The sequence below is a fragment of the Anser anser genome (assembly GCF_964211835.1).
Source record: "Anser anser genome assembly, chromosome: 1".
NCBI classification, from domain to species: domain Eukaryota; kingdom Metazoa; phylum Chordata; class Aves; order Anseriformes; family Anatidae; genus Anser; species Anser anser.
In genome coordinates this window covers 11402019-11425353 of record NC_139720.1, presented here as the reverse complement: position 1 = coordinate 11425353, position 23335 = coordinate 11402019, and the positions used below count along the sequence as shown (strand labels likewise).

Genomic DNA, 23335 nt, shown 5'->3' with positions numbered 1-23335 from the left:
ATGGGTCCAGATAAAAGCCCATTGTTTGTTGGACCTGCCTGGTGGGCCAAACCATGGTGGCCAAATTTGTAAGTCTTCTCTTTGTTTCATATCATTCATGAACAATGTCAGTGCAGATAGTGACATACCCTACCACATCTGAAAGTTTCAAATGACTTTTGCAATTTTATGCAGTTTTACCACTTCAGGAACAGCCTTTTTCATCTGCCTTTGTGAGATTAAGAACACATTTGGAGACCTAAGCTCAGGAAATGGTAGCGTGGAGTCTGAAAAATATCCAGTGAAATAAAACTCACTGACATTTGATTCTTCTCCTACTGTGCTTGTAAAAATTATGTTGGAAAAAGTCTCAAGTTTGCAAGTATCCATAAGGAAAACAAGGTTGCTACAGGAGAAAAGAATAGCTGGCACCCTTCTCATTGTTAAGGGAATTACTAATACTATAAAGATGATAAGATATTTAATCTGAAGTAATGGCTTTATAGGTATATTCCTTTTCGTGTTTTATTGCTATGAATGCACAGCTTTATTTCCTTAACACAAAACACCTCATAAGGACTTCAAGTTCTTTTGTCTTTGCTATAAGAGTATCTGCTTTAGGGAAGAAAACAAAACAAAACAAAACAAAAGGGATAGTGCTTTATTTTTAACAGTGGCAGAAAGTGGGTTTTTAACAGAATAAACTTAAAATATTCCAGCTGTGTTCACGTTGAATCCATCAAAAAGTTTAAGCTCAGAATCAGCAACACATGCCAACTAAATACATTTCAGGCCTCAAAAAGTACATTTTTGAAAAAATGCCAGGCCTCTCCCTGAAAATAACATCTTAATTGGTTGATATTTAAAAAATGGAAAGTGCCATTCTGAAGATATAAACGTTCACTTTTTTGTATACTAGTTTGATCTCTTGGTTTGTAAGAACACTCAACATATTAACACAGAGACTATCAACAAACTGCAATGGCAGGTATGCAAGCTGATTATTTCAGAAGAGGAGGAATTTCTAAGAACTGTAGAAACCAAATGTATTATGAACTACCTTGTGCCACTGAAATGCACCGGAATAGTCAGTGTGCGACTGTCTGCCCCAAAGAAAACACCATGTTTCATTCCAAAATGGCTGTGGTTCAGTAGAGTACAAGGAAACTCCAGTCTTGTTCTCTTCTGAGACCAACAGTTGTTTTCAAGGAGTTTTCATATCAGCTTTAGGATCACAGCTTGTAAAATGTTTGAGGTCAAAAATCAGAAAACACCATTGTATGTACTAAGGTATGTATATATATACTGCTTTGAATACACATGCCTTTTTGCTTTAAAAACAAATACCTTCAGGATTATGAGTACATCTATCCTACTGCTTTTCCCCCTTTGTTTTCTGTTGCACTAATAATCTTTGTGTGTGTATATATCGTGAAATTTATCTTCTACTGCTGTTCAAAACTTTACATTCTTGATCTGTTACAAGAGAAGGAAAGAAAATGAACCTCATCATTCCCACCCATTGAAGCGAAGGAGCAATCAGACACTTGCCTCACATATTTCCTTTATCCCTGTAAATCTAATGCTGCAGCTCCTTCAAACTGGGTGTCCAAGATGCATAGGCTGATTTACACAGATGTTAAAAGAGGGAAAATATTTGCTCAATTGAAGTGATTCTAAGCTGACAGAAACTGATTTATTCTGCATAACTTGAAGCTTCTAAGAGCAAAGGTATTTATGTTTTTCATTAAGAAATGTAAAGGAAAATTGTATCATTAAGCAAAATAAAATATATGTATATATGTATGACAACAACAAATGATCGGAAAAACAGGTGACAGAGAAAGTCCATAGAAAGATATACCAGACCTCTTTTTTGTTGTTGTTGTTGTTTTCCCAGTTGCATTTGTAAAGCAATGATGTCACATAAAGGAACTATGAAATTGCAAAGGAAATACTAAAAAGGACATGATAGGAAATATAGCTGAAAGTTAGTTTTAATACATTTAATAGTTTTAATATGTTTACAGTGTGACTCTAAAGAAAAGTCCTTTTTCTTCATTGCAGTATGCCAGCCTGACCCTATTAATGGCTGAAAATGATGCCTTCAATTACAAAAAAAAAAAAAAAAAGCCTTTTAAAAATGCCTTTGACTTTTTATTTTATTTATTTTTTAATAATTGTCAAAACACATTTTGATTTTCCATTAGGCAACCTGGCAACCCAGGATGACTGTGATGTCTCCTCATCCAAATGCTAGAAGATAATTTTTGTGAAGCAATCATTTATCCCAGAGTAGTATGCAAGAATAAGGAGACAGTTCAAAAGTCTGGTTATTTATTCCAGACTATTTCTACATGTTGCAATTCATGAAATCATATTTGCACTTGAAATTTGTACTAAAACTAAAAGCTTCTCATAAAGATAGGGTGTGTTTTTATATGAAGTATCTACTTACAGCCCACAAATAATAATAATAGTAAATAAAAAGTTAGCTTCCTCAAGCTAACTGAGCTCATTAAAAATGTTATATCATGCTCCAGAAGAGCAAAGAAGTGTTATATCCTTAGATGGTTCTATTTTGGAGAGAATTAAGAGATCAGCCCTGAAGGACTCTCACAGACAAACTCTTAGCTTACAGTGATTTGAGGGCTTGTTGGAGTTATGTACTGATGAAATGCTGCTCCTGAGATTTTTCTATCAAGTTGGCTGGGTGAAGGAGGGGTGTGCAACAGAAAAAATATTTGTTTCAGATAACAATGAAATACCACAGATTACAGTTTCTTGTGGACAAGATACATGATGGTAGAAGGAACCTTTTTTTTTTTTCCAAAATGTTGTCTCTCTTTGTATCACTGTCTTGGAACATATAATTATTTTAAGGTCTGTAATTAAAAATATTTATACTGTAATTCTGAAAATAATCTAAACATAATCTGGGGTATTACTTGTGGTAATGGAGGAACCTTTGTAACACACTTGTATGTATAACTGATTTGCTGAGTGAGAGCAGTAGTTCGGAATATCCAAGATACTATATGCTGTTCAAATGGAGAGGAAATGACCTCCACCAACCTTATCCACACAAGCAGCAAGGTACTTTCCTCAACAAGAAAAAAAAATAGCCTTATATTCATATGAGCAAGGAGAAAAATTAATTTCTCTGAATGGTATGATGGTCCTACCTCAAGACAAAGGGTGGTTTCATGGTAGAGACAGAGCTATCACTCTGTATCTTCCTTCTGCTGTGGTACTAGAGCCTTAGTTCCAGGATACCATTAAGCAGGATTTTGCTTCCAGGAAGAAGCCACATCACTGGTGGATAAAATTCCAATGCAAGTGTAACATGTTTACTCAAACTCTAACTGTACCAAGTCTGAACTGAATAAGGATGGAGGTATGAAGGGAACAGGGGAATAACAGAGAGGTGTAAGCCCTCCATTAATCTCTATCTTCTATTTCATTTACTGGAAATGCACGCTTCAAAGTAAGAGAGATCTGACATCTCACTGATTCATGCAAGTAATGGAAAACTATGCATCCTGAGACCCCAACTCTTTAATTGCATGAAGAAGGAAAAACACATAGCCTTCTTCTAAATCTATGGCTGATGCAACCACAGCAGTCTGAATGTAAGACGAGATGTCACACCATGAATCAGAAAATTATGTCCTTATCAAAGGCCTCTCCCCTGACAAAGAGTGCCTAGGCTTTTTATTAAGGAGTGTTATTGAGAACGCTGAAAGGGCAGCACCAAAAGGAACAAAATACACATGTTGAAGAAACATCCAGTTCAAGTGACAGAATAAGGTCTTGGTCTATGTATTTATTCATGACAGGATCTCAGTCAATGCACTTCAATAAAACGAGTAATTATTGTGAGTCACATCAATAATTATATCTGATACACAAAAAGGCTTGTGCAGCACCACATATCGAAGTGTACTGTGAACTCATCCAGTATGGAAATGGCTCACAGAGGAGCTCTTGTTACTGATATGCTGATAATTCTGAAAAAGATAGGGCATTACAAATGTCTATGACACTCTTCTCATTGCATTTTTTTTTTAAACATGAAAGAACTGATGTCTGGTATAATAATCAGTACATAATTGTCTGTGTAGGAACTTCAGGAAACACAAGGAAGGATTGTAACAAGAGAGCAGTGTAATTGGCCAAGATAAGCTCATTTCTTCTACGACAATTGAGACAACCTAAGATGTGTTGAATCTGTAAAAGTGTTCTAAGATAAAGTTTGATTTTTTCCACACTAAAATCAAAGATATGGTTCATATACAGGTCAAACTGACTGAGTTGGGGAACAGAAAGAGACCGAAGTAAGTAATTTCTTAGACAATATATCTACTTTCTAGCATGAAAGTCTTCTCAATCTTTGTGAAATTTGGATGACTACTTCATCCAACAATAGGATTACATTCATAATTTTTTGTCCTAAATCTGGGGCCTGATAATTAACCACCTTGAAGACTATGTATTTATTTATGTTCTCTTGTGCTGACTTCAGAGAACCTACAATCAACTGGGCCAAGTGTTGCCTGTGACTTCAGCTTCATCACATGATAGTTTTCATAACTGAAGTCACAGTACTTACAATCTAACTTTGGATACAGAAACAATACAATCAATTCTTTCACACTCTTTTAACAGTGACAGAGAAGCCAAGTCAGAGACACTGCCACTGGAAAAAGAGTTTGTGTGAAAATAATCAGGCTCAATATCATTTAGCAGTAGTATCTCTACCCGCAAAACTCTAGAAAGAACACTGAGCTTTTTACATTGTGCTTCCTTTAATATCTCTTAGAAAATATTTTGTTACATTTAACTCATAGCTTAGTCAAGTAATTCAATTTATATAAGAGTAAGATTTATTGCATTATGTCTTTATCTGTTGATTTTCAGCAATAGAAATAAAGGCAAAACAAGAAAAAACACTATACAGAGAAGACAAAAATCTAAAAGCTACCCCCAGACTATAATTTGTATATTAGGTATTTGTCTTTAATAACAACCAAAGATTTAGTTATCTAAATGTAACTCCAAGTGTAACAATATCAATTTCATTACTAAAGATAATATATTATTTGTAGTTGACAGTAGTCAAGAATGAGTTAACTTTAGATCTCCATTGTGAGACAATTGCGGGAAAGAAATTACACATGGTTGCTGCTCAGAGCTTTATAAATCAGCATCATTTAAGGTCTATGAAGCTGTGAAAGCCACAAGTCAGTCACTTTTGAGAAAAAGTGACCCATGATTTGGTAAATATTATGCCACTACAAAAATGCTCAAGAGATTTCTGGAATAGTTCTGCATTAAAAATAAATAAATAAATAACGTTTCCCTTCCCCCCACCCCCCAGTACTCCTTTACTTCATTTTGAAAGTAGTTTTCATTGCATGGACACCACCAAGGATTCAATCAACTATTTGAGCATAAACCATTGCCTACTAGATTGTCGTCAGCACAATGTCCCCCAAATAATAAATGAACTTCTTATTAACTGTGGTAACATTAACATTACAATGAGGGATTGTTTAAAAACAAGTTGTACTGCTGTTGCTCAAGAGCTCAAAGAAAATGGTTCTTAGTTCCTTTCTTTCTCCTTGAGGGTAACCACAGGGGTTGCATTAAATCTTTTAAAATATGTTGACAGTTGAATGTGTGCTGCTGTTGCTCTGGTGACATTTTATGCTATTTAATTGTCATTAATGAAGCTGACTGATACTTTCTTAAAAGTGCTTTACGTGTTCTAGTAATTTTATGACAAAGAGAGAAACAAAACCGTCTGCAAATTAGCCTTGATCCACTTCTCATATGGAATTTTCACTGGAGACAATGGGAGAATCTGCATGGGAAATATCTGCTTGGCCAGACTTTTTAGGTAGGAATGCATGAAATGCTCCTGGTAAATTGTGAAATTATCACTTGTTTTTGTGTTTCCATATAAATTCAAAATTCAAAGAAGATGTGTTTGTATATATATTTTCAAAAATAAGAATTGGAATTGCTTTGACCAATTCCGAACCTGGTATTAAAAAGACATGGTTCAGCTCATTTTAGGATTGTAGTAAAACCCGAAATGTAAATGAAAGCTGGAAAAATATGAAAGTTTGACACTATCCTGGAGTCTCATAACTCCTCTCTTATTATGATAATACTCCCACTGGCTTTGAACAAGGCTTTGCCCCTGTAGAGACTGAAAGATACAGCACCCAGTTATCTGTTCAGGAACATGCAGTAACAAGGAGGAATGCATGCACTCTGAGAAAGAACAGGCACTATGCTTAATAGTTCATAAACAGATAAGGTAAGTCTTATGCTATGAGGCGAAAATAAACTATGGGGCTTTAAATTATGATGGGTGATTTAAGTAGATTAAGGAAGATCTATTAAAGGTCAAGGAACCAGAGAGGTAAGAGGAAGGGGAATGGTGTAGAGAGATGTGTCAAGTCCTTCTTCCACCCCAGGTTACTCAGCTCCCACATGCTCAATGTTAATCATGGTAGACAATTCCACATCTCCTGCGTGACAGACTTCACATCTTTGCAATTTTAGAATCAGAAAAAGCTAGTCACCTTTCTTCAACTGCAGCAGCTCTTCAAGTGCAGATGTTGTGCAAAGTTGACAACCTGAGCCATTACACTTAAGCAAGACAATTAGATTACAATAAATCACTCCAAGCAAATTGAGAACCCCCTCACCTCATTCTCTGTAGGCCTGATGTCATTTATAACCATCTATACCTGTGCAAAGCAAGCAGCTCACCTCCAGGGTGACCTTTTTCTTTTATGAATGGCTATGCAAGGTGGAAAGCAAACAGAAATCAGGCCTAGGAGCTGTGTGTGACACAGGAATTGTCAAGATACTCAGGGTGCAGACAGCAATAAGTTCCACACTCACGTCAGATGCACATTTAACAATCTCAGCTAAGTCATGAACTACATTTTAATTAGACAAGAGGCCAGGCTTTTAATTTCAAAAATAGAAATTAGGGTTGCAGTCCTTCACCCATTGAAGTTAATTGCAAAATCCCTATTATCAAGCTCTTGAGGTATTACACAGGCTTACTTTTTAATTACATTTGATTCTTAATGAAGTAGATGGCAAAGAGAAAAGCAGCTCATGATTCAAACGATTCACATTTTTATCTTTACTGATGAACAACAGAATAGGTCAAGATACTTGCTGGATTTTCCCATGAGAAATGCTGTGATGTGAATAAGCTCAATTGACTTGATCCTGAAGGAGCAGGTTAGCTTTGAAAAGCATCACTCATTTTCTCCTCCTGTACACATTCCACCCCCAAAACTTAGGCAATGTAATTACAGATACTAAGCCAAATCCAATTCAGAACTTGAAAAATATCATTTAAGTATCCTAAGCTTGAATGACTTGTCTTTATTGTCTAATGTCATTTAAAACATAAGGAGTCCTAATTATAGTTTTATTTTCAAATGATGCACTTTAAGAGTGACAATTCTCTAACTGACAACTTCTCAGGACATGAAGACAGCAAATTACTTGATATTTCTACATGGTAGAAAAACAACAAACTACGAGACAGCTTATGCAGAAAGAGTATGTTATCATACTTGGCAAGAGAACAATACAAAATTTCACCTTTTTCCTCTTATTTCAGTACCCATGTAAATAAGTGAAGATTTATAGAACAGAAGTTAGTTTTATTGGTAGGACCATTATCTTGCTATACACAACAACCTGCAAACTCTCTTCTCACATAATGAAAACTCTTTCTTACCATCTGGAAATCCGGAGTAAAAAAAGTAAGTTTATTTTTAAATTGTATGAAAGGTTCAGCCCTGTATTTCAAACATTACTTGACATGTTATAAAATGCACATTTAGTTTCTTACTTTTACACCTTTGAAAGACCCATTAAAATCAAATATATATATACACACACACTTTTAGAAAGGCTGAACGTTGAGAAATATTAAGGAAATTAAAATGTCCTTTTTAAGGTAACCAGATATCATCACGCAGCATAGGTAACACTTACTTTCCACTAACTTTTAGTGAAAAAGAGGCTCTCAGTTTTACTTATGCAAACCATTACTTTAAAAATAAAGAACATGGTACAGAACAAGCAACTCCTATATCCTGGCAAGATCAAGCTGTAATCGATGACATCTCTGTGTCACAGTGAGCTGCACAGTCCCTTTCAAAGGAAGGGGAAATAAGCTCTTTTTGAAGCCTTAGTTTCTCTGACCTTCTTTAATTCACCCAGATTTTTTTTTCCTCCACTAAATCCCTAAGCTTTTTTTTTTCCCCCCCTCTTTTGGGTGGCACTATGTTTTGGACTCGCAGGATGATCATTGTGACAAACCAAAGAATGAAAGACAACTCTCTTGAGTCCAAGTTAGAACCACTTGCCCTTATTACGATTCTCTCCCATTAACAACGTTGAATACTGTAAAACCTGAGCTCTTCCTACCTCATACTCATACAGTAGATCAGGGGAAACCTAAGTTACGGTCAAGGCCTCTGTGGACACAATGTGCAAATCTGAACCAGCCTGTTTTGTGTAACTGTGGCATGCCTGCAAGTGTAACACACAACCATGGCCAAATTTGCTTCTATGTTGAGTTCTGTAGAATCAGTACCATCTATGTTATATCAGCATTACTTACACAAGTAAAAGAAATTCCCACCCACTTCTTCATTTGGCAGCTCCCACTTGGAACACCATTTTTGCCATTGCTTTTACTGGAACTATGCCAATTTGTACCTGAACTTGTAAGTTTAGGGCCATAAACTGTACAATATACAATACCTTGCAGTTGTTCAGTCTGCTCTTTGATATTTTCAGAAGATCTAACTTGGCAGGCCTCCTTCTGAATGTCTCTCAGACTCAAGAGTACAAAATTATAATCATTGCTGTGAATAGCAGTTTGAGTTACTTCCTAGCTATAGTTATTCTTAAAAATGATGCTTTAAAGACTGATCAGAGCATGCAGCCTATCCCCATGGCAGGACATGGCAAAGTCAAGAAAACCTTGCACTCAAACCATACAAACCATCCTAACACAGACACTATTGATACAGGGTGCAGGAAGCCTTCATGCCTCAAAGACAATCCCAGAAAAATGAGGGGGTTGAAAAAAGCAAATGCCCTTGTATTTAGTGACAGACAATTTCTGCTCAAATTTAAGAGAATTTAAGGTAAGCCCAAAGAATGGGCTTCTCACATGTTCTCAAGTGGTGGTTAAAATACTACATGATGACTAAAATCTGCATTTAAGATGGGGATTAATACTAGAAGAATAAGCTACCTTGCTATTAAAGTAATATTGAAGTAATTGGATTAATACAGTATTGCTCATCACTTCAGAAGTGTGCCTTTCTCTTGAAAACAATTATTTTGATTGCTTGTTTACAGTATGTAGGCATCAGTGATTATAAAATGCTAAGTACACCTGACCCATTGTATGAAACACACAAGGACTGCTATTTTGCCAAAGGACTCTGTATCTTCTTATCTACCTTGGTAAAACCTTCAAGCACCCTGATTTTCAAAGTATAAAGTTCTCAGCTGGTTATCAAGTAAAAGCAACTAGACCTACCAATAACTTTCACTACATGACATGTACCTCACATGCTATTATCTTTCCAATGAAAAAATCAAGAATAAAAGAAATAAAACCTTTTTGTTGTTATTAAGTCATAATAACTTTCTAAATGAAGAGAAGGGATTATTACTTATGTACCCATAGCTATAGTAGCAATGAACTTCAGGCGATAATCAAATTTAAACAGGTACCTCAGCAACATAAACCAAAAATAACAGTTGTGAACACAAAATAAAAAGATAATTTCTACTCAGTTATTGAATGGAAGGCAGAGATGAAAGTGTTCAGTCATAACATTTGCTTAAGAATGTTTATCTTCTGTCTTACCGTTGAATGATAAAAACACCCTTGCTTGAGGCTGGGAAGATCCTTTTACACTGTTAAAGTAAATAAATATCCCAATCACCAGGTGCAGTGCAAGAAATGCCATCTCTTCAGATTTGCAGCTTAATATCCAAGAAATAAAACCTGAAAGAAAGAGATAACATTACTGTTACACAGTTTGGTGGAGGAAAAGCAACAGAACAATCTGTGCTAGAAGGCTCTTCCGTCTGAAGCCATAATACATGATAATGTGAAGGAGACACAGCACTTCTGTTTTTTTTTCTTTATAGATCTGAAAATGGTTTTCTCTAGCTGTGTTCCATGCTGGAACAAAGAGAGCTTTCTGCCTGTTAGTATGAACCTACAAAACCTTAGTTTTGGCTACAGAAGACTATGACATGAGATTCAGTTTATTTGAATAAGGACAATTCCACCTGCTGGAAAAATAATTATACCAAATGTCAAAGCAGAGCAAAGCAAGGACAGGAGATAAAGTTTCACGAATAAAAAAGCTGGCTGATATTTTTAGACCTCTCTCCTTAGTTTATATCATACTTGATCTCCCCCTCTTTTTTTTTTTTTTAAAAAAACAACATTTGATATCAGCGGTGCTTGGAAATGAGCTATGAGGTTTTGTAAGTTGAGTGCTCTAACAGCCATCTACATCCTCTTTTAAGATGAAATCCTGAATATGCACGTCACTAATTTCAAAAGCATTGAAATCAAAAGTATTTCAACATGCTTGAAACTATTAATTGGCATCTGCTTTTTGGGCTAGCTACTTTCAGTCTGCTTACCTGCTCTCTTAGACTTCTACAGAGCACTGCAGTTACCCTGCATGGGACAGTGTGTAAACTGTTGAGAAGACTGAGCTCTTGAGAGAACCAGAAGATACATCAAAATAAATTTGCATCACTTCTTAGCTCAGGAAGACTTGCAGTGGACTTGAGCTCACTGAAGTCAGGGTCACTTTTCTATCAATGCCAATGGACTTTGGACCAGACCCATAAAATCCAGCAGACATTAGAAACTGAATACTGCATATCTTTGATGTTCCTGAACTGCATCTCTCCAAAAACTGTGAAGTCTAGATTTCATTTTACCTATAACAGCAGCTTTGGTCTTAATAGTGTCAGTGGTATTCCTCAGTTCAGCTGCTAAAGTGAAAATAAAACAGTCTAACTTCAGCCACATTCTCATATATGTATATATTTTCCATTTTGACATCAACAGCCTTTGTACTAGACACCACTTATTGGTTGAACAGGTGGAATACTGGATTCTGTGGTAAATGAGATCACTTTGAAGGACACAGTTCCTAAGGCCAGAAGATAACATTAAAAATAGCATTTATGTATTACACAAAAATGTGTATTTTTTCATGAAGAGTTCTCTTGCCTGTGCAATCAGTTTACACTTCTTTACCTCAGATCTGCTCTAGCACTTCAGTCCCTCCAGTGGAGGACAGTATTTCTACATCCTTGTTCATTTGGTCCCTCTGAGATTCACACCTGCCCTAAAAGAACTGGCTGCAACTACTCCATCATGGCAGGAACCAGCTGTTAGACAGGGATGACTTTAGGTCAGCACCAATTTGGGCTGTATCCACTTCAGTGACTAAGAGGTAAAAGCTCCCTATCTCATTACTAGCTCTGTCACTTCCCTATCCACTCACTGTAAATTGTTTTTAAAGGCTTCTCTCTGCATTAGACTTTCATACTAAGTCGGGGGTGGGATGGAAAGCATGCAAGAGAGCACACGGCTCTGAAGCCCAAACTGTAAACTACCCTGCCCAGTGTGCTCTGGAGTACTGAGAAGTGCATGCGGATCAAGTAATGCTACCACCCTGCTAATTGACAAAAACACTGGTGTCAGAGATTTTCCAGATACAGATCTGGTCTACAGAAGAAACATATCCATTCTGTCCCAGTTCCAAATTATTTTTAAGAGTCTGTTAACTAATAAAATGATAGTTGAAGAGTTTTTGCCAAGAATAATTTTTAAACAAGCTGCGTGAACTTCAATATTAATACTGCTTTGTGGGCTTTAAATTCAAAACCTTGAGACTAGCCCATGGGATATCCTTTAACTTAGCCCTCTTCTAAGACAGAAGTGCCATTAAATCCTGATAAGATTGCTTTGTCAGGCCAAAACAAATAGCCAATCATACTGAACATGTGATTTAACAGATGCAATGGGATTAGTACTTTACAGTAGTAGCACTATGCTTTCTTTGCAATAGAGATGAAAAGTCAGACGAACAAGCATGTGGCTTTCTCTCTCCACTTAAATGACACTGTAAGAAATAATAATTAAAACAACAGAAAAGAACCAAATAGGAAAAAAAAAAAAAAGAAAACCAACCCTTTCAGCACTCTTTCCCTCCCACTCTCATGCCTCCTGCCAATTCTAGTGCAATCAGCTACAGGAGTGAAACATTGCTACATTTCATTGCTCAAATTGCATATCTTCACCATTAACAGAGAAGTGACAGGCAAATGTAAGATTCAAATTGTAAACTGCATGGTTCCTACCCAGCTGTTAGACACATAAATAATACATGCATACGGTGCCACAAAGGTATCACAGGGTGTCTGACATGTGAGTTACCTAATGGAAATAAGTTTAATTTCAGAGATTTACATACCTGGTAACTGAACACAAACTCATTGGAGGTTTGAATCTCTGTTTGGGCTTATATCCCAGTTCCGAATTTATCTCAGTAAGTCATGATACTATATTCAGCATGTCCTGTGCACATGATCTGTGCTGACAACCCACAGACCTAAAATCTTTTCTAGTCCTCTTAAAGAATCCTTTAGGACAGACAAAAAGCAATGTCTAATTCCATTTCTGCTCTTAGACCCTATCCTAGCTGTAAACAAGGTGGCAAACCACTACTGAATTAAAGTGCGGAAGTTTTCCTGCCACGGAGGTCACTTCCAGCATAATGCATTGCTTTGGAAAGTATCATACAGCTTTGCTGTGAAGCGCTGTGCAGGTGTCATCTGCTCCAGGCTCAGTCCTACCCTTAAATCCTGTAAAGAAAATTGTTCAGCAGAAGAAAATAAAGAAAGAAGTGAAAGAAAAGAAAACCCCCAAACCCAGACTATGATAATCTGGAAAATATTGCTTTAACTATCTGTGAACAGAAGGAAAATTCAATCATCAAACACATTTCACATCTATCACGGCAGAGAAAGATAACTTTCAATTATGCTTACCCAGCTATTGGAGGAACCAGTAATACAGCTTTCTATCTGCTTTCTATCAGTTTATGGACTCTTCTGCTGTTAACCAGAACGTTTTAATTCCGAACCTGGCTCATTGTGTGGGGGAAAAATAAAGTAATAATAAAAAGAATAAAAATAAAGGAAAACTCTCTCTTCGTGGTGGTTGCAAAGGTACTCCCGGTTCCTTTATAAAACAATCCTTCCAGCTGGACTCCTAAGGCACCGGGAGCGCTTCTCCCCAGCCCTCAATTAAGCACCTAGGAGTGAATGGAAAGTGACCGGGCGCTGAGGGTGAAGCCTTTGGTTTCCAGTTACCGGCGCTGCCCTGCCCTCGCCGCCGCCGCGCTAGCGAGGCGAGGCACGGCGGCCTCCGGTGCATCATTAGCTGAGCAAATAGGGGCTGGAGCTCATAAATAACGCCGAGGCCACACCCCGCCGGGCTCCGCGGCCGCCGGCCCGGCCCGCCCCAGGCACCGCGGGGCCGCCGGCTCTGCTCAGCTGTGCGGAGCGCCCGCGGGCGCGCAGGCTGCTTGCGCGGCGCTTCGTTCCCCCAGGAGGGGGAGGTTCACAATGTAATAAGAGGGTCTGGGGGGAAGAGGATCTAAAGGGGGGACAGCGGTAGGTTGCTCTCCAAGCCTCACCCGCGCTCCTTGCGCGGGCCCGGAGGGAGAGTCGCGGCCAAAGTTGCCGGCCCGGGGCTCCCGTAGCGCCCCGACGGCGGCGCCGCGGATGCCGCTGCGCGATCCAGGCCGGGGACGGGGGCCAGGAGCCGGGGGGGGTGGAGCGGCGAGGACCCAGGGGGGAGCGGGGCACCGGCGGGGAGAGGCCCCGAGGGGAGCCGGACCCCGAGCTGGGAGCCGACCGGGGCGGGGAGGTGCCGGGGGAGCTTTCGGGGGAGGCCGGTAGATGTCACTATGATGAGAGGGAAAGAGGCAGGGTTGTGGTGAAGGAGGAAAGCAGGTCATATCCAGCCCCGGACACAGGGATTTCTTTCTTTTCCTTTTTTTTTTTCTTTCTCTCTTTTTTTTTTTTCCTGAATTATTTCCCTTATTTGAAACTTAAAAGAAAGCTAGCGAAGAAAGCAGCATTATATCAATAGTTAGATTTGTAGCTTAGTCTCTTGACTGCTCCAGGAGTTTTTTCCACACGCTTTCGGACTCTCTTTTGTGGGTCAGGAGACCTGGAGCAGCATTTGTTCAAGCTCAGCTTTGACCGAGTTACTGAGCTATTAGTTGCTCAAAAGTTTTTCATTGTTTCTTTGTTCTTCATGAGATTAGTGCTCTCATGGCAGTCAGACAACTTTGAAAATTTTACCCAAAACATCTTGAAAATGTGAAGTGCATCACCGCCCTATTAAAGCCACTAGGATGTTCCAAACAATGGTATTTGGGTTCTGGGCCATTTCGTAGACAAGGCCTGTGGAAAGGTTTTCCTAAGTTGTTTTCTGAGTACGTTCTGTTCTGGTTTGACCTGCTGGATGAGCACTTCTTCTGAATCAAGATTTCCACTGTTGCAGGGGAAGATGGTCTGTGAGCCAGCCGACGGTTGCACAGCTGGGTACTGTTGCAGCACTCCTTCGACGGAGCACATCTCTCAGTACTTTTGCAGCCGTGTCCCACAGGCAGAAGTACATTAACATGTAAACAAGTACCCACAATGAATCAGTGCACACGCTCAAGTTACAGTTTTGTTTCCAGGTATTACATGCTCTGGCCATACTAACCAAAACAATCAATAACACTAATGCATTATAGCAAGAGAGCAGGGAGTAGCCTGAAAACACTGCCCTTACTGAATAGATTTTGTCCATGCATGTGGATGTCTTTATGGCTGGTCTACAGGCCAGTTTGCAAAAGTTCACCTGCATGAATTAGGGTCACGTATTTCAAAGACAGTTTCTTACCCAGGCCTCAGTGTCAGCATAGCAAAGTAAATGTTTTCTTCAAGCAAGAAATTACTGTATTATAAAACACCTATAATCCCAGAGAACACAAAAGTAAGGGGTAAAGTCCTTCTCTGAAGTGAAGCATCAGGTCTTCAGCTGATGCCAGAAAAGAAAGAAGTCCAGAATTTTGAAAAGCTTTACTCACTTCAGAGCATAGTTTAAGGACAGACAAATTGCTGCCACCAGATGAACTGAACACTCCAGATCATGAGTCCTTAAAAGTACTGATGCTGTTCCAGTTCTGCTCAACACAAATAAACTACGCAGAAATGCACGAACATTTACTGTCATAGCAGTAAAACTAAGCCATCAGAGAGCTTGTTCATTCAATGGCCAGGCAGTGTGACTGTGAACATGATGCTGCTCATCCTTGAAATGTGGTTATGTCCAAATGCCACTGAGTCTGACAGCAGCACTCTGACAAGAGGAGAAGTCACTTGTCTGCTTTGGAAAATCCCCACAACTAAGTGCAATTAGAGATCACCACACCAAGCAACAGAAGTGAATCAGCTAACTCAATATTCTCTCTCTTACTGTGGTCTGTGCAGGCTGATTCAGAGGAGAACACAGAAAACCACAAAGCAAGTATGAAATAACCTCTCATTTAGGAGATTTCTGGGAGAAGTGTAATAGGTGGCAATGCCAGTCAAAGAGAAAGAACCTTAGTATCACAAAACAACTAACAGTGAAAATGATGTTGATTCTAACTGACCTTCTCAAATATTTTTTGCCTTGGAAAAAGAAAAAAAAAAAAAGATGGTTCTGCTTTTTCAAGTTCAGAAGAAAATCTAGTTAAGATCACAAACACATGCTCCTAATAATGCACCATTAGGAAAAGACAACAAAAGAAATACACTCAAGCATGAATCAACTTCAGTATGAATTCTAGTCAGTTGTGTTTGTCTGTGATTTGGTATATATTTGGTATATATGGACACTAGGGAGCCATCTGGCTATCTGCATTTCTTTTTCATATGTGCTAGCTACATCAGAGATAAAAAGGTAAAATGAAATACTGAAGAAAATTATGGGGATTTCCAACACTCCCTCAAGGACTTGGGGTTTATAAAATAGTAAATGAACTACAAAGAGACAAACACAAAACTTTAATCTGTGAGATACCATCATACTTGTATATCTGTTAAGCAAATCAAGAGTATGCTAATTTTAAAAACAAAAAGCAAATTGAGACATGAATAAGCATGCCATATTGATTTATTTGTTTTTAACATGTGCATATGTGCAGGTCAGAGCAAGATAATTAACTTTAAAAAGCAGTTTGAACTTCACAGCTGGGCTGAGTGAAATGGTTAAAGTTTTACTTTAGATGTTTTGTAATAGCATGTATTAGCTTCAAGCAAAACTCATGGAATGGAAATTACTTTTCCAAACTAGGAGGTGGGGTTTCAGTATTTACTGGCATGAATCAGCCCTATGAGTGAAATGAAAAATATGCAAGACACTTGCTTTCCAGGCTGTGTATTTTAAAGGCTAACACAGGGATGAGGACAAATAAGTTTGACTCAGCTTTGCTGCTGATTTTTAATTATTTGTGTATTACACAAAGCATACGAGGTGCTGTACGATTTGCTTCTAGCAACTTGGTGTGTGTGTGATTTATAACTATGTACAGTTATGCCAGGTGGCATCACATGCGACAGGAGAGTCAGGCCCTTGCTCTCAGCTTCAGAGTCAGAGCAGTTCTGACCCCACAATGTGATTTGAGCAGGCAAAACCCTCATGGCCAAAACAAACAGATGTTGATTTTGTCGTATCTGTGCATGGTGTTTGCTTCTTACCCAAACAAATCATCCTAATGGACCCAGGCCTAAACACTAACTGAAGCCAGGAAGGAAAAAGACAAGGGTGGATCTGAGCTTCTACTTAACATTTTGGTTTGGGGTTTGGCTTTTGGGTTTTGTTTTCTTTTGTGTTTTTCTTCCCCACTTAGATTTTAAGCTCCTGAAAAAGTGAAAAGATTATTGGAGACAGTGGTGAAATAGAATCAGGCAAATTCCTCTGGATTGGCAACAACTGGTCATTAAAAAGATCAACAGTTTCTGCTTTGAATGCAAGCTCAAACTTACTATTCAAGCAAGGTCAGATGCTAGCTATTATAAAGAAAAACGTAGTAAAGATGTTAAAGTGACCATCAAATGTAATCCAGTCCTTGCTTAAATATCAAAGGAATTGCATATACAGTGATGCACAGATTCTAAATGATAATACAGAATGGTATTAACTTCTCTTTCCTCTCTCCTCATGTATGAGTGTCAAATCCCCTTACAGAAATTACAAGGTTATTAGGTAATCCAATCAGTCCCCCTTTGTTTCTTCCACAGTTACGAGAACTGGAGAAACTGTGAAACATATTGGGAGCTTGTTGTGGGAAAGCAATTGGTTTTGTTGTTGCTGCTGTTGTTTTGAGCTAATATGAATAACAATTTATATTCTTATTCACAATAAATAGTCCAAAGATTGCAAGAGACAGGCAAGACAGCTGGCGATATCTCTGTATGATCAGAGATGGCGGAGGGTCCTTGGGCATAGTGTGTCCTAACTGGTCAATGGGCTTATTCACATGGGTCAAACAAGGACTTCTCATGAAGAGTGAGGCTTCATCATAAAGGTCAAAGCCTTAGAAAACCACTGGAATGTAACTAATAATAAGCCATTAAACTGAATTCACCAAACAGTTTGCTTTTTACTACTTTATGTTCATGAAAGTCAATTTGCAGGAGATAAGTTGTCTTTTCATAGCTTAGGAAAAATGTGGTACTTATGAACAGGATCAGCGAAGCCACATTAATGAAGTACTATTATGTGTATGGGGAAGGAGGAAAACATACTCTTAGTTTGATAAAACTCCAGTTGTCTCCAGTCAAATAGACCCAGCACTGAATGGCTTCCCTGGAAGTCAGTGTGCCAGTACTTCACAGTAAGCTCTGTCATTAAACAGATTGTGATTTCTGTAAGGTCATCATCAAATAAGTACTTCAGTGTCTGTACATAAGATGTAAGCTGATTCTGGTATGCTACCAGGCCCTCATGCCATTCCATCCCCACCCCCACCCCCCCTTCAGTGAGGCAACCACATTACTGCTGTTCCTAGGAGAAGCACAGTATTTTGGTCAGTTTTTCCACCTTTTAGCCAGTATGACTAAATGAGGTCAGTGATATAACCAGAGCCACTGTGCTTAGACAAAGCTGGGTTTGAGCTTTTAATAAATAAAACAAGTCATCATTATTTTGCAAGTGGATTAATAAGAATATGTATTAGGAAGTCTTGAATGGAAAGGGATAGGTCCTTGACGCATCAAGAATGGCTTCAGGCCAAAGAAGCTATAAATACAAAAAGTGCAAGTGCATAGAGGATGCAATAATGTGTTATCTGTGTTCTGGAAGTATTTAATTAAAATCCTGTGGTGCAAGGAGCTGTACAAATAGATAGGGAAGTAAAAGAGGAGCTGTTATGGCGAACTTTTTAATCCAAACAGGCAAATAGGAAAGATGGGGAGAAGAGAAGATTACTTCAGGATAGATGGGGACAGTGACACAACCCTGGGCATCATAGTAGCTTCCAGCATGAGATGCCACTTTCCAGCTTGGTGCTTGATCTGTTGCTACATACTAAAGGGATCACATCACTTCCACTCACTTTGTTGGAAGGAGGTTTTGGAAAGGTAACTTTCTGCCTATTATTCAGCTATCTCACTGTTTATAATGCATTATGTGAATCACTAGTTGGCCAAAAACTAGTGTGTGTGATTTTCTATTCATCTTAGGTTAGAAACACAAAGCCCAGTTATATAAACGGTATCTTAGAAGCCTGGTTATATAAAACTACCCACTGCCAGTCTGGTCCCAGATAATAAGATAATATAACAGTGCAGTCTTATTTCTCACTATCCTTCATCTTCAAATGAAAAGTAATGACTGCATACCTTGCAGTCTTCACTTTATTTTATTCTCTGTAAGTACAGCCTAAGCCGTATGGATGGTATTTGTTAGCTAATTACTCGCTGCATCTTGTCTGACTACTGCAAGCTATTACTTTTGAAGAGGAGCCTGCAGGGTACTCTGCATATGCCTTGTCCTGCCCCAAACATGTCCTGTTGACCATTGTCCCTGTTATCTTCCCTAATGAAATTTTTCTCATGCAAAAAATAAAAAATAAATTATAATAATAAAAGTTAAAGACCATGTCTTCAGATGAAAGAAAAGCAAAGCTATTGAAAAAAGTCATAATTGAAACTATGCATGCTAAACTGCATTGATTGGAGCTACCTGAATATTACCTACTGTTCCGTGGAGATGTCATGGATATGTGTGTATGGATCAGAGGACACAGAGGAACAGAACAGGCCCCAGAGATGTTCCTTCTCATGCTCATCAAGGCTGATCCTTTTGCATTACATCCTAGCTATTAATAGAGTCAGGAGTTTACTCTTAAGTGGCCCACTATGACAGTTCTTACCTTTCCTTTAAAAAAACAAAACAAAACAAAACAAAACAACAACAACAACCAGAAGTAAACAGTGGTAATTTTCATGCAAATCCAAAGTTCCCCGTAATGAAAAATGTGGAAAAGATTGAGATGCCATAGGATTTGAGTTCTGCTTCTTTACCGTAGTATTATCTCAGTGTTAAGGAAGACATTCATACTTCCAGCAAAGTGTTCTCCATTCTTGAAGAGGCTGTCGTATTGTCTGCTATGAATGAAGGTTTGTCTCGGGAATCAGCATGAAGCTGTCAGTGTTGTATTGATATTTTAGCTGTAATACTGATTAATTTGTTGCTTTGTTATAGAGATACTACTGCATTCTCCTTAAGTACTAAAGAAGATAAAATGGAAGCTCTGGTCTTTGCTGTGTTTTGTGCTGTATTCTTGATAGTATGAACTCTCTTCTTCCTTTGTCATGAGTATTCATACCATACCTCCAGATGCTAGTGATTCATGGGAACAGGAGTCTATTTTCCTTTTTTTTCACTGTCAATGCAGTTTTGAAAGGCTCTACAAAAATGCCTTTTTTTTTTTTTTTCAGTATAATGAGCTATCATGTTTCAGTCATCAAATCCTTTCTTGAAGGCCAACCCATTGTATTCATTAGAATATGTGGCATAAGAAGTGTGAGCAAACTCTTGGCTTGGATAGTGAAATTCTAGGAGGGCAATGCATGTTCAGTGGAATTTAAGAGAGTCTGTTGACATTTTTGTACATTTTTAGACCCCAGAACAATCAGGATATGGGCTAATTTAAAACAACATTAAGTCATCAAGTTAAAATCAAATTTTATTAGCTAAAAAAAAAAAAAGACTGAGAAGAATCATAGAAAGTCAGAGAATCCGACCTACCTGTTTACTGGTCTTTATGGATTAAAATATGCTTTCTGCTCATTATTTTATTAACCGCCTACTCAAAGTTAGCACAGGCTTTATAGAATCTCCTAATGTAGAATAAAAACAGCATCAGATAATTTAATGTGAATTAGATCTCAGGATTTTCTATTATACTAAAGTTTCTGTTGCTTTAATTTAGTTCTTGGCTCCTCATTGAAAAAATCACAATTTAAAGTGAGTCTGCATTTATTTTTTTTCTCTCACAACATAAACATTCCATTAAATATTTATCTTTTTTTTTTTCCTTTTAATTTGGCTCCCTCCAGAACAGCTGTTAATTGAATCTTTTTTTGAATCTATTAGCAGTAGTTTGTTTTAAGCCAAGAAGACAAAAAACAACAAAAAAAAAATCTATAGCTTGGGTGGCAGCCAGAACACAATATCTTCTCCACAATTATACCTTTATGACTTGAAATCAATTTCTTCATTGTCAATTATTCAAAGTCAATTAGACAGTAAAAGAAAAAAAAAAAGGCAAAAGAAAAACAGAGAATAGATACAAAATGTTTCTGAAGAGCTTTTCTATTTGCTATTGCTGACATTTAAAACACTTAACTTGTATTACTTCACAGAAATTTATGTTAATGTACTTCCAAAGAATTGGGAAATTGGAGATAAACATTTTCAGTAATGTTTCACCACAATGTTGCCTGTTTATTCTTTACAGTTTACTTATATTACAAACATTTCCAGAAATCATTTAAATCCTTTCTTGTCAATATCAATAAATATATACATAATATATATGCATTCTTTTTGCTTTATATACACCCATTTTAATGTAGCAACTGGCTCAAAACATTCATCCAAATATACTAAAAATGTTTCTTATACTAATTATTCAAAAAATGCTTCTAAGGGTGGAAATTTTTTTCAAATGCCAGTGAAATTAAGTGAAAGAATTATAAGGAAAAACAGAAAGTAAGTTGGTTTTGATCATAATATCATGCACAGCATATTTTCCTTATTTTTTCATTCCATGATTTTTTTTTTAATATATATATATGTAACAAATTCATAATGCAAATGACCTTAGATAAGATAAATTTGAGGGAATCTCTAAATTTTGCCATAAGAGGGCATTATTTATGCACTTAGAACAGAAAATGTATTTCAACATAAACGCATATGTTTTAAGAAATGGTAATTCTTTACACTCATGTAGCAAAGGAAGAAAAAACTATGAATACCTCTGTAATTAGGAATACATTAAATGAGTTACTGGGACTGGCATTGTTCTCTATCTTGTTTTTTCTTTCTGAATAGTCTGAAAATACAAGACCAAAGAAGAGGCAAAGTACTATTTTTGCAGTTTAGAAATTACCACAGAAGACACAGCCAAAAGCTGGTGGTTTGACCCATGGACGCAATTGAGAAAGTATGCCTAGGCAGAGTTGATGTTAAGCACTTGTTTATGTTCTCCATGTGAATGGAAGTTAAAGATGCATTCAAATGCTTTCCTTGAAACAAGCAGCAAGAGAGCAAAACCAAGACTTTTATAACTTTATTATGAAAAAAAAAAAAGAACTAATTAAAAGGGAGAGGATGTGTGGGACAGAGGGTATTAATTCTTGAACTTCTGATATGAATTAAAAAACAAAAAAAAAAAGCGCTTAAACCTAAGCCTCTAATATTTTGGATGAGTGATATAGGTTGTGAGAATGGGAGGAATACAGAGATACGCTGTATCAAAATGCAGACATGAGAAAAATTTGGGATGGAAAAGACTTGTCACTTCTCCCCTCCCCACTAAAAAAAATTGAGTAGAAGTTAGAACCCAAAACATGCTGTAATGACTTCTGCTAGTGTTGGTGAATGCTGGAATGTTTCCCAGAAAGATAGAAATTCTTCAGTCTGGAACAACAAAAGTTCTTAATAAACAAATGTGCACTATGTAGGGTTTTCAGAGCCCTGAAAGACTCTAAGCCTCAGTTCTGCATTTCATGAAGAGAGACAGATTCACGACCACCTTTTGGGTGTCTCAGGCAGTGACTGTCTATGTTTTAGCCTGTTCTGTCGGGTATTACAAATGTTTAGTATTATAAATGTCTCTAAACAGAATATTTGATTAAATTATCCTTGTTTTATGGATTCGTTCAATTCTGAGTGTCTAAGAACATTGTTTTTTTGACTTCATACTGTTTACTATATAACAAGGATGCATTTCATTTCCCTGTTTCCCAGAATTATGTAATTTATCACATGAAATCTACCTCTAAATCACTTTCACTAAAAATGTAGAGAAAAAAACAATTTGACAAGCAGAATACAAATCACTTTTGGATAAGTTTTGGATATTCTCCAACTTGTCAGATTTTTTTTTTTTTTTTTTTCCTATTGGCAAATGATGGAAAAGCACTAAAATCCAAAAGTAATCTGTTCTTTGCAAAAATTGGTAGCTGAACTTAAATGTTAAGTTTGGTCTTTTTGTCATCTAGTTAGTTTATGAGGAATGTTAATTATTTTTAATGAATTATGTAGGGGAAAGTTTTAGGGTCTTTGAATTTCAAGCCACTTCAGTGCAGGCCCATTGCATTAAGAACTGAAAAGGCAATGCTGCAGTTGACACTATATATATATATATATATATATATATATATATATATTATGGTGAATCAGTAATTCCACTGAGTTATGAGCTGACAAATAATTTATGTTAATACTTGCATGTATTTAGAAGAACTAGATACGTTCCCCAAGACAATGATACGTCATTGTCTGTTCTGGAAACCCTGCCAGTAGAAATTAAAATAATGAAGATCATATCAATGAAATTCTACATCTGCAACCTCACATTTTTCACCTTTCTTCTCCTTTAGAAAGAATACCAAGATTTTTGTTAAA

The 23335-nt window shown here is 37.3% G+C and overlaps 1 protein-coding gene across 1 annotated transcript in view; it reads right to left on the bottom strand.

Annotated features, from left to right (window-relative positions):
* SEMA3C (semaphorin 3C) overlaps positions 1-13528 on the bottom strand; it is a 123519-nt gene extending 109991 nt beyond the window's left edge. Inside the window, exons 1-2 of the mRNA XM_083807555.1 lie at positions 13138-13528; positions 9917-10057 (exon numbers count right to left, since the gene is read on the bottom strand). Of these exons, the coding sequence (XP_083663681.1) occupies positions 9917-10019 (103 nt within the window). The 5' untranslated portion in view covers positions 10020-10057; positions 13138-13528. The remainder of the gene's footprint in view (positions 1-9916; positions 10058-13137) is intronic.
* Positions 13529-23335: the final 9807 nt, after the last annotated feature.